Source organism: Salvelinus fontinalis, chromosome 2, assembly GCF_029448725.1.
Source record: "Salvelinus fontinalis isolate EN_2023a chromosome 2, ASM2944872v1, whole genome shotgun sequence".
Lineage (NCBI taxonomy): Eukaryota > Metazoa > Chordata > Actinopteri > Salmoniformes > Salmonidae > Salvelinus > Salvelinus fontinalis.
The window spans coordinates 75,685,119-75,697,128 of NC_074666.1; the positions used below are offsets into that span (position 1 = coordinate 75,685,119).

General features: G+C 46.2%; 1 protein-coding gene across 2 annotated transcripts in view; it reads right to left on the minus strand.

The window, feature by feature from the left end:
- LOC129826134 (microtubule-associated serine/threonine-protein kinase 1-like) overlaps positions 1-12,010 on the minus strand; it is a 62,827-nt gene that overhangs the window by 46,887 nt on the left and 3,930 nt on the right. For both annotated transcript variants that reach the window (XM_055886494.1, XM_055886501.1), the window contains exon 2: positions 4,342-4,373. In XM_055886494.1, the coding sequence (XP_055742469.1) occupies positions 4,342-4,373 (32 nt within the window). The remainder of the gene's footprint in view (positions 1-4,341; positions 4,374-12,010) is intronic.

A 12,010-nucleotide genomic window follows, 5' to 3' on the forward strand; every position in this document is an offset into this window, starting at 1 on the left:
TGGCCCATTCCTCCTGACAGAGCTGGTGTAACTGAGTCAGGTTTGTAGGCCTCCTTGCTCGCACACGCTTTTTCAGTTCTGCCCACAAATTTTCTATAGAATTGAGGTCAGGGCTTTGTGATGGCCACTCCAATACCTTGACTTTGTTGTCCTTAAGCCATTTTGCCACAACTTTGGAAGTATGCTTGGGGTCATTGTCCACGTGGAAGACCCATTTGCGACCAAGCTTTAACTTCCTGACTGATGTCTTGAGGTGTTGCTTCAATATATCCACATAATGTTCCATCCTCATGATGCCATCTATTTTGTGAAGTGCAAAAGTCCCTCCTGCAGCAAAGCACCCCCACAACATGATGCTGCCATGCATCACGGTTGGGATGGTGTTCTTCAGCTTGCAAGGCTCCCCATTTTTTCTCCAAACATAACGATGGTCATTATGGCCAAACAGTTCTATTTTAGTTTAATCAGACCAGAGGACATTTCTCCAAAAAGTACGATCTTTGTTCCCATGTTCCCAAAAAGTACGATCTTTGTTCCCAACTTGACGCACTGTCAAGTTGCAAACCGTAGTCGGGCTATTTTATGGCGGTTTTAGAGCAGTGGCTTCTTCCTTGCTGAGCGGCCTTTAAGGTTATGTCGATATAGGACTCGTTTTACTGTGGATATAGATACTTTTGTACCTGTTTCCTCCAGCATCTTCACAAGGTTCTTTGCTGCTGTTCTGGGATTGATTTGCACTTTTCGCATCAAAGTACATTCATCTCTAAGAGACAGAACGCGTCTCCTTCCTGAGCGGTATGACGGCTGCGTGGTCCCATGGTGTTTATACTTGTGTACTATTGTTTGTACAGATGAACGTGGTACCTTCAGGTGTTTGGAAATTGCTCCCAAGGATGAACCAGACTTGTGGAGGTCTACAAAAGTTTTCTGAGGTCTTGGCTGATTTCTTTTGATTTTCCCATGGTGTCAAGCAATGAGGCACTGAGTTTGAAGGTAGGCCTTGAAATACATCCACAGGTACACCTCCAATTGACTCAAATTATGTCAATTAGCCTATCAGAAGCTTCTAAATCCATGACATAATTTTCTGGAATTTTCCAAGCTGTTTAAAGGCACAGTCAACTTAGTGTATGTAAACTTCTGACCCACTGGAATTGTGATACAGTGAAATAATCTGTCTGTAAACAATTGCTGGAAAAATGACTTGTGTCATGCACAAAGTAGATGTCCTAACCAACTTGCCAAAACTATAGTTTGTTAACAAGAAAATTGTGGAGTAGTTGAAAAACGAGTTTTAATGACTCCAACCTAAGTGTGTGTAAACTTCCGACTTCAACTGTACGTATCCCCTTACAGTCATCGCTCAACAAAGAGTTTATCTCAGCATCACTGAGTCAAACTGATTCAAACAGAGCCATGGATATAATCAAACAGTCACCTTTCATTTTTTGAGTCACTGATTAGTAAATACTACATTAAGCCTGAAATAATGATACAGTCCTATCTTAGCTGGTACATAGAGGATGTCTGTAGAACCACTGACACAGCAATCTTCATAAACACTACTCTAAGTCACTCGACAGCCTCACTAAGCAGAACTGAGCAGAAATACAAAACCAGATGGACACTCACACACGCACGCACGCACTCACGCACTCATGCACACACACACACTCACGGTGACCTTATAAGCACAAACACATCAGTTGCACTGTCAATGCTAACCACCTCCTAATGTACACTTAGCTGATACACACACACACAGAGAGGGAGAGAAACCCAGATAGATGAGGTGATGGAGGGAGGGAGAGAAACCCAGATAGATGAGGTGATGGAGGGAATTAGAGAAACCCAGATAGATGAGGTGATGGAGGGAAGGAGAGAAACCCAGATAGATGAGGTGATGGAGGGAAGGAGAGAAACCCAGATAGATGAGGTGATGGAGGGAATTAGAGAAACCCAGATAGATGAGGTGATGGAGGGAATTAGAGAAACCCAGATAGATGAGGTGATGGAGGGAAGGAGAGAAACCCAGATAGATGAGGTGATGGAGGGAAGGAGAGAAACCCAGATAGATGAGGTGATGGAGGGAAGGAGAGAAACCCAGATAGATGAGGTGATGGAGGGAAGGAGAGAAACCCAGATAGATGAGGTGATGGAGGAAGGGAGAGAAACCCAGATAGATGAGGTGATGGAGGAAGGGAGAGAAACCCAGATAGATGAGGTGATTGAGGGAGGGAGAGAAACCCAGATAGATGAGGTGATGGAGGGAGGGAGAGAAACACAGATAGATGAGGTGATGGAGGAAGGGAGAGAAACCCAGATAGATGAGGTGATGGAGGGAGGGAGAGAAACCCAGATAGATGAGGTGATGGAGGGAGGGAGAGAAACCCAGATAGATGAGGTGATGGAGGGAGGGAGAGAAACCCAGATAGATGAGGTGATGGAGGAAGGGAGAGAAACCCAGATAGATGAGGTGATGGAGGGAGGGAGAGAAACACAGATAGATGAGGTGATGGAGGGAGGGAGAGAAACACAGATAGATGAGGTGATTGAGGGAGGGAGAGAAACACAGATAGATGAGGTGATGAGAGAGGGAGGGATAAGAAAAGGATAAAAACAAAAGGGAGGACAGGGAACAACATCACGTATTACAAAGACAGAATCCCCCACCGCTCAAGACACACTGACCTATTTAACAGTGCCCTTTGTTTTATATTGTACCTTTTGGTGCGTCGGAACATGTTGCTTGCGTAGTGAGGGTAGCTTAGCGTAATGCTAAGCAACGAGAGCAGTTGAGAAGTGAGAGTCAGGAGGCAGCAGGGTCCCTTGAAAATGTCATCGCAAACACTCCCTCAACCTTTAGATGTGCACCGGTGTCTGAGTGCTGTGGCGGTAGACAAACGACAGTAAAGGCGAGTGAGGGAGGGAGGGAGGGAGGGAGCGAGAGAGAGAGAGAGAGAGAAGGGGGGGGGGGGTGGAGGGAGGCTGTCTTTGATTTTAAATAGGAACAAAAAACCAGACGGAATTTTTGGTCGTGTCTCAAGGGTAAGGGCAATGGCAAGGGAAGGGATGATGAATTCATTATCCCAGGGAGGAGGAGAAGACTCTCAAAGAAGTCCAGAGCTTGTTAATTGAAGCTGATGCTAGAAGGTGGTAGAGGTGTGTGTGTTTATCTGCAATATGTGTGTATACAAGTGGACATGTCGTACATAACAAAAAACAGATATTTAAGATTAGATATGTGCACATCCATTCCATAATTCATCCAAGCAAATGTAAAACCACATCAGTGCTGATAAATACAAGCCTACTGAGAACAATAGAGACACCCCATCCAGATGAATAGATCAAGGCAGTAGATGATTGTGAGCTCATCTATAATGGATGATATGGATGATACTGGTCTATGGGGAGGGAGGCCTAGAATGGGAACCAGACTGAAACAGAATGAACCCAGATGGTACATCTCTGGAGGAGAGCATAGAGTTGATGACTAAAAAGGGGACAAAATGAAAGCTGAATACCACTGTGAGGGAAAGATAGAGGAGATGACCAGTGGTCACTGAGGTCAGAGGTCAGCACGGTCCCCAGGTTCATTTCCTGGTTTATTTCCCAGGGGTATGGTGTGGGTGATATGGGCAGGGGGAAGAGACGGGTTACAAAGAAAGGCAGAGAGAGGGACTGGATGGAAGTAGGGACAGACTACACAGAGAGACTGCTTGGGTCTGTGTTCTGTATGCTGTGATTTTAAACACACACAAGCGTGCGCACACACACACACACACACAATGATAGAATGATAAAAGCTTCATCTACCACATTATTAACGTATTATAACATTTAATTAACACAATCAATCATTTCAGCCATATCTTTGTCTTGCTGACACAGACAATAACATACTGGGGCTGTTTCCCTGCCACACACAAGCTAGGGTATGAGAAGGAGGGTGAGAGAGAGAGAGCGAGAGACAGAGCGAGAGACAGAGCAAGAGAGGCAGAGCGAGAGACAGACAAAGAAAGAGGAGGAAGTGTTTCAGCACCATGGAAAGCAATCAGACGCAGAGCACTGTCTACCCAGACAGACTGCAGGATTGCCTCCTCCATTCATTCTAATTCCCCTCTAAGTACCTCTCAAGTATCCTCAAACCCTCAATAGGGTGTTGAAATGCTAATCATGTCTCAACTGGGATTCAACAGGGATGAAATCTTCCAACCAGGACAGTAGAGCCCTCGGCTGATAAAAGAGTTGTTGTTTCCAAACACACACTTCCCCTGGCTCGGGGTGTGTTTCATAGGGAGTGCCCAGTTGGCCAGGAGGGAGGGAAGATGTACTAACCTGCTGTTCTTGCGGGGCAGTGGCAGATCCTTCTGGAAGAAAGGCAGAAAAAGAGAGGACAACAGAGATCAGGTACTGGTAACATTAGAAGGATTCACAGGTAACGAGGTGATTAGAAGCAGAGAAACAGACATCAACTAAACCCCTGTACGTCACCTCACCACATTGGTACATAAGCTAAGCAATGGAATGTTATGACTTGACACCTCCCTTCAGTCTCTTAGTCCACTTGGACCTCGCCTCTGCTATAAAGACTCACATATACAGTACATTAATATATACAGTACATGGTATTGTCACGCCCTGACCATAGAGAGCTTTTTATTCTCTATGTTGGTTAGGTCGGGGTGTGACTAGGGTGGGTCATCTAGGTGATTATACAATATAGCTATGTTGGCCTGGTATGGTTCCCAATCAGAGGCAGCTCTTTATCGTTGTCTCTGATTGGGGATCATATTTAGGCAGCCATTTCCCCATTGTGCTTTGTGGGATCTTATTTTTGTGTAGTGTCTGTTAACACTGCAATTACTTCACGGTTCGTTTGTTTTCTGTATTTGTTTTGGTGTGCCTCCTCCCCGCACTCGCCCTGAGGTGTGTGTCACCAGCCCGGTGCCACCTGTACCGCCCCCGCGCATCAGGCCTCCAGTGCGCTTCCCCAGTCCAGTATGTCCTGTGCCTGCTCCTCCACCAGTGCCTGTCCCACGCACCAGGCTTCCGGCGACAGTTCCCAGTCCAGAGCTTCCGGCGACTGTTCCCAGTCCAGAGCTTCCAGCGACAGTGCCCAGTCCAGAGCTTCCGGCGACAGTGCCCAGTCCAGAGCTTCCGGCGACAGTGCTCAGTCCAGAGCTTCCGGCGACTGTTCCCAGTCCAGAGCTTCCGGCGACAGTGCCCAGTCCAGAGCTTCCGGCGACGGTCCCCAGTCCAGAACCTTCTGAGACGGTCCGCAGTCCGGAACCTCCTGAGACAGTCGGCAGTCCAGAGTCTCCAGCGACGGTCGGCGGTCCAGTCTCCAGCGACGGTCAGCGGTCCAGAGCCCCCAGCGACGACCCACGGTCCGGTTCCTCTGGCGACGATCCACGGTCCGGAATCTCCGGCGACGATCTACGGTCCGGTTCCACCGGCGACGACCCACGGTCCGGTTCCTCCGGCGACGAACCACGGCCCGGTTCCTCCGGCGACGATCCACGGTCCGGAGCTTCCGGCGACGATCCCTGCACCAGAGCCGCCACTGAAGATGACGTACTTCGCCCCACACCGGAGCCGCCCCCGACGGTAGATGCCCACCCGGACCCTCCCCTATTGAGTCAGGTTTTGTGGTCGGAGTCTTCCCCCCAATTGGGGGGCGGGGGGGGGGGGGGGGTACTGTCACGCCCTGACCATAAAGAGCTTTTTATTCTCTATGTTGGTTAGGGCGTGGTGTGACTAGGGTGGGTCATCTAGGTGATTATATATCTATGTTGGCCTGGTATGGTTCCCAATCAGAGGCAGCTCTTTATCGTTGTCTTTGATTGGGGATCATATTTACGCAGGAGAGCAAAACTGGGTAATCAACTGAGCAGTTTTATTCATAAAACCACCGGAAACCAGAACGACAAACAAATGGGTACAAAACCCGTCACGCACCAGAGAAGATGTGCACATGCTCTTACAATAAACAATTCCGCACAAAGACATGGGGGGAACAGAGGGTTAAATATACAACATGTAATGAGGGAATTGAGACCAGGTGTGTGGGAAGACAAGACAAAACAAAATGAAAAGTGGATCGATGATGGCTAGAAGACCGGCGACACCGACCGCCGAGCGCCGCCCGAACAAGGAGAGGAAACGACTTTGAAACGACTCTCTCTCTCTCTCTCTCTCTCTCTCTCTCTCTCTCTCTCTCTCTCTCTCTCTCTCTCTCTCTCTCTCTCTCTCTCTCTCTCTCTCTCCCTCTCTCCCTCTCTCCCTCTCCCTCCCCTGGGTCCCAGATGGACCCAGAACACTGGGCTGGAACAGCAGCTAACGCTGAGAAGTGCCAAATCCTACCCCAGCCTGGCTCTTTGAAATGCTTCATGGTACCGATATTTGCGTTTTTCATGCATCATGTACAAATCATTTATAAGTGACATTGTTGAGCTTCACAGTCAGAGCCTCAACCAGAGCCTGATTCTGCCTCTGTGTGTCCCTGATTGCTTACTTCTTACACACATTCACTACAACATACTCCCACTCTCTCCAGACATACATGTAGAACATGAAAGAGACAGAAAAATTGCAAATTGAACAAGAGGTACTGCAAAATAAATCGGGGAAGAGAGGGGTCAAGAGAGAGAAGGCCAAGAAGAGGTGAACAGAGAGATAATGGAGAGAAAAGAGGATCCAGAAAGTTCAAATGCTCACAGGCATCACTTTGGTGACCAACACTGAGCCCGTTTCCCAGGTGTGTGTTGTGTAGAGCGCTAATTAATGCATTAGCCACTCCACATCCACTCCTGTCAATGACGGGCGACTCAGTCAAGATGCCATTAGCATTGACTGACAGGCAACCAGTAACAATCAATACAATACTAGGTTAATCTTGAGCTAAAGTGTACATGTTTGTTTGAGTGTGTGTGTGTGTGTGTGTGTGTGTGTGCGTGTGTGTGTGTGTGCTTACATCATTACTATAAGCTATTAGGGCTGGGAATTCCCGGGGACTTCACAATACGATATCATCACAATACTTAGGAGCTGATGCGATATGTATTGCGATTATCATGATTCTATATTGCGATTTGATGTTCCGAACATATTGCTCACTATATGTCTGCTGCAGAGAGACGAGAGAGCATGATAAAATTAGTTTGTCACGTCCTTACCACAGAGAGCCCTTGGTTCTCTATGGTGTTTAGGTCAGAGCGTGACTAGGGGGTGTTCTAGTCATTGTATGTCTCTGTCGGTGAGTTGTATGGTTCCCAATTAGAGGCAGCTGGTAATCGTTGCCTCTAATTGGGGATCATATTTAGGTATCCTTTTTCCCACCTGTGTTTTGTGGGATATTGTTTGTGTTAGTGTGTTTGGGCACTACGTCGTCATGGTCTTTGTAAGTTCTGTTATTTTGTTTCTAGTTTCACTTTGGTAATTAAAGATGTGGAACTCAATTCACGCTGCGCCTTGGTCCGCTCATTTCCAAGTATGTGACAGAGTTTTGATCTGTCAGGGAAATAAAAGTGCTGAAAACATGTTGGCTCACTATTTAAAAGGAAGATGGCGAACAAGCTATAGGATGAAAAATACAGGAGTTTTGGGACAGGTACAGACAACTATCTCTACCTACAATTATTTGTATTCTTTTTTATTATTACAAATCAATACTTAATATCATCCAAAAATAATGTTTGCGATATGTAACTGTATCGTTTTCTTCTCCATCCCTATAGGAAATAGACTGAATAATGTGTGTGATCCTCTTCTTAAGGTTCTCCCTCTGGAACAACTAGAGAAACCCTCTCCACAGTGTGTGCTTGTCTAGTGGAATGTCTTTGTATCCCAGGGACCAACCTCCCACATAGCGGAATACCTTCAACACTCAGTTACCTTGAAGTGTCAAATGGAACACTCCACAGATTTAGTCTTACCCCATAGAGAGCTGGTAAAAGCTATGAATGCTTGGGAGAGAAGGCAGTAGAACCTTGATTGAGGAGTGAATATGAAATAAATAATTTTGGATCAAAAGAGAAGTAACCTCACCATTGTAAGGTCAGATACTCACATGAGTTTTACACCCAGCACAAGCCGAAGGTCATCGATAGTTGTTGGTGTATATTAAGCTCCTCCCATGGGTTTACGTGTTAATAGAAACAACTTCCTCTTTACAAGAACGACCGAATATTCAACCTATTGATTCCTCCTCACTCCTCCATTGGTCAGACTAATTGATCCTGAGCCATCAGAGCTCTGTACATTACTTGAAAGTGTGGATGGAGGGAAGACAGTGCAGAGAGAGACTAGCGATGGGGAAGGTGTATGAACATATCTCAGACACAACATCATAAAGCTATCTGGCTCGTACCCGTCATACTGCACATACCAGTGAATCACTTTATAATTGCCACTTTAAGAGCTGTGGCATAGATCCATATTGAGTCTATGTCTGTACTGAAATGTACTTTCAATAGATACTCTCCATTGCGCATACTTTTTCATCCAGGTCATGTAACCTCTCATAACATGATTATCTAGTTCGCTTTGACACACAAAGAGCGGAAATCTTTTTATGCTACAAGTGCAGACCAGTTAGAGTAAGAAAGAATGAAGAGAAAACCTTCTGAATATAGAGGTATTAAACCAAAGGAACAAAGCAGGATGCACTACGCCGACTACAGCATTTAATCAAAATGAGTCTGCTCGTTGTCTGATGTCCTCAATAGGGCCCTTTACTGCTGTGGCGTGTCTGAGGCATGTCTAGACAACAAAGAGAACAATGTGGTGCATCAAAGAGAATGCGACCTTCTATTTGTCTGGGAGGAAGGAATCATAACCATGGACAGGGCCCTACAGGTGTAGGATCTTAATTTGAGCCAGTTTTTTACTTCAGGAAAATGTGCAGCAACAGGAAATGTGAATTATTATGTTGATTACTATTCATGGAATTGTTTGTCGGGGTTGATACATTTTAAGCAAGAGAAAATCAAGTCTGAAATTTCAAAATGTAAATTGCTGTCACGGATCCCTCCGGAACTTTCATCACGCACACCTGTCCCCTATTCCCACTGATCAGTATTTGTATATATGTGTCCTTTGGTTTCCATTGGGGGGTCGGTTATTGTTCCCATGTCCGTTGCTGGTGTGAATACCTATGCGTTGGTGCAGCGGTTATGCTGCGTGCTATATATATTGTGTATTATGGGTATTGTGTCGGTCAATGAGGTTTACCATCGCTCTTTTGTTTGGGTACAGCACAGTGTTTTTGTATACGTGTTTGTTTTGGGTGTATTAAAACCCCTATTGCGCCTGTCTCCAAAATCCTTCATACCAGCGTGACAATTGCAAACTTCAGAAGCCTTTTAAAACGTAAAATACATTACAAGTTTGGACAGGGTCCTACCTTGGAGGAAGGAAACAGCACCATGGACAGGGCCCTACCTTGGAGGAAGGAAACAGCACCATGGACAGGGCCCTACCTTGGAGGAAGGAATCAGCCCCATGGACAGGGTCCTACCTCGGAGGAAGGAATCAGCACCATGGACAGGGCCCTACCTTGGAGGAAGGAATCAGCACCATGGACAGGGTCCTACCTTGGAGGAAGGAATCAGCACCATGGACAGGGCCCTACCTTGGAGGAAGGAAACGGGACCATGGACAGGGCCCTACCTTGGAGGAAGGAATCAGCACCATGGACAGGGCCCTACCTTGGAGGAAGGAAACTGGACCATGGACAGGGCCCTACCTTGGAGGAAAGAAACTGGACCATGGACCGGGGATACTTAGGAGGAGGTCACTCCACAGAGCCAACTCAGGAGTGGGATATGGAAGAGGGATATAGTAAAGGGATTCAGGGACGCATATAGGTTCAAAAAAAACAAATGAGATCAGGAGAGGAGATTAGCTGCTTGAGAGCCAATGTATCCTATCAGCGCATATATGATGGAATAACATCTGGTCTGGAGAGGGGTCTGACAAAAGGTGCCTCCCCTCCTAACTATTCATTTGCTTTAGATTTGCATCAGAATGTCAGATAATGTACGTTAAAATGTCATGTTTTCTAATAAAAAAATATGCAGGTCACTCCCTCAAGCAGCCCTACAAATAACATGATTTTCATTGTTGAACCAATATTTTAATGCACTCTCACTTTGTCAGGCCATATGGGGAGAAACTCATGTCACACTGAAATCTAGACTTTATCAATGGCCAGCCATTGTGTCATTGACTTAGTCAATCCAGAAAGCTGAGACTAATGAAAGAGATTGTAATTGAGTTTCCGCTCTCTGAATGTTAAACACACTAAAAGCACAGCGACTGGCTGGCTGCTCTGAATCTGATGGATCTGGAGCGGAATGGCGACAGATGGAGCTCTGTCACAACCGTACCGTTCCCACTGACTGATCACAGATTTGAAAGCAAAACAATTATGCTCTATATTTTCCCCTCTCTGTGACGAGGATGACTGCTCTTCCAGAAGGTTCTGCACTGTGGGTTGAGGAGTCTAAATGGTCCCTCTGAGTCGCAACCACATTGGGATGTTTGTGACACAATGACAAAACATACGTCAAATGTCTATGAATATTCAAATAGACTGTATTGTCCTGTGATTGCTGTGGTTGGCAGCATTACAAATAGAGTTCAGGTACATGTTTATATTGCCTGATTGTAATGCTGTGTACAGTACAGTATACTATGCTGTGGCCCAGAGGGGATGTTGAACTCTCAGTTATAAGTCACTGTTCCAACGGATGCACCACAATATACTTGTGTATTCAGCCCAGAGCAGAACGTGGTGCGCTGGTGACCGTTTCAACACGGGATGGTGCATCTCAAGGAGCTTTATCCTTTCAATAAGACATTTAAAAATGTATAGAATACAAATGATTGGGATGTACAGTGCATTCGAAAACTATTCAGACCCCTTGACTTTTTCCACATTTTGTTACGTTACAGCCTTATTCTAAAATTGATTAAATTGTTTTTTCCCTCATCAATCTACACACAATACCCCATAATGACAAAGCAAAAACAGGTTTTTAGAAATGTATGTAAATGTCATAAAAAACGGAAATATCTAATTTACATAAGAATTCAGACCCTTTACTCAGTACTTTGTTGAAGCACCTTTGGCAGCGATTACAGCCTCAAGTCCTCTTAGGTATGACGCTACAAGCTTGGCACACCTGTATTTGGGGAGTTTCTCCCATTCTTCTCTGCAGATCCTCTCAAGCTCTGTCAGGTTGGATGGGGAGCGTCGCTGCACAGCTATTTTCAGGTCTCTCCAGAGATGTTCGATCGGGTTCACGTCCGGGCTCTGGCTGGGTCACCCAAGGTCATTCAGAGACTTGTCCCGAAGCCACTCCTGCATTGTCTTGGCTGTTTGCTTAGGGTCGTTGTCCTGTTGGAAGGTGAACCTTCACCCCAGTCTGAGGTCCTGAGTGCTCTGGTGCAGGTTTTCATCAAGGATCTCTCTGTACTTTGCTCCGTTCATCTTTCCCTCGATCCTGACTAGTCTCCCAGTCACTGCCGCTGAAAAACTTCCCCAACAGCATGATGCAGCCACCACCCTGCTTCACCATAGGGATGGGGACAGGTTTGCACAACATGACGCATGGCATTCAGGCCAAAGAGTTCCAGCTTGGTTTCATCAGACCAGAGAATCTTGTTTCTCATGGTCTGAGAGTCTTTAGGTGCCTTTTGGCAAACTTCAAGAGGGCTGCCATGCATTTCACTGAGGAGTGGCTTCTGTATGGTCACTCTACCATGAAAGCCTGATTGGGGGAGTACTGCAGAGATGGTTGTCCTTCTGGAAGGTTCTCCCATCTCCACAGAGGAACGCTGGAGCTCTGTCAGAGTGACCATCGGGTTCTTGGTCACCTCCCTGACCAAGGCCCTTCTCTCCCGATTTCTCAGTTTGGCCGGGTGGCAAGCTCTAGGAAGTCTTGGTGGTTCCAAACGTCTTCCATTTAAGAATGATGGAGGCCACTGTGTTCTTGGGGAC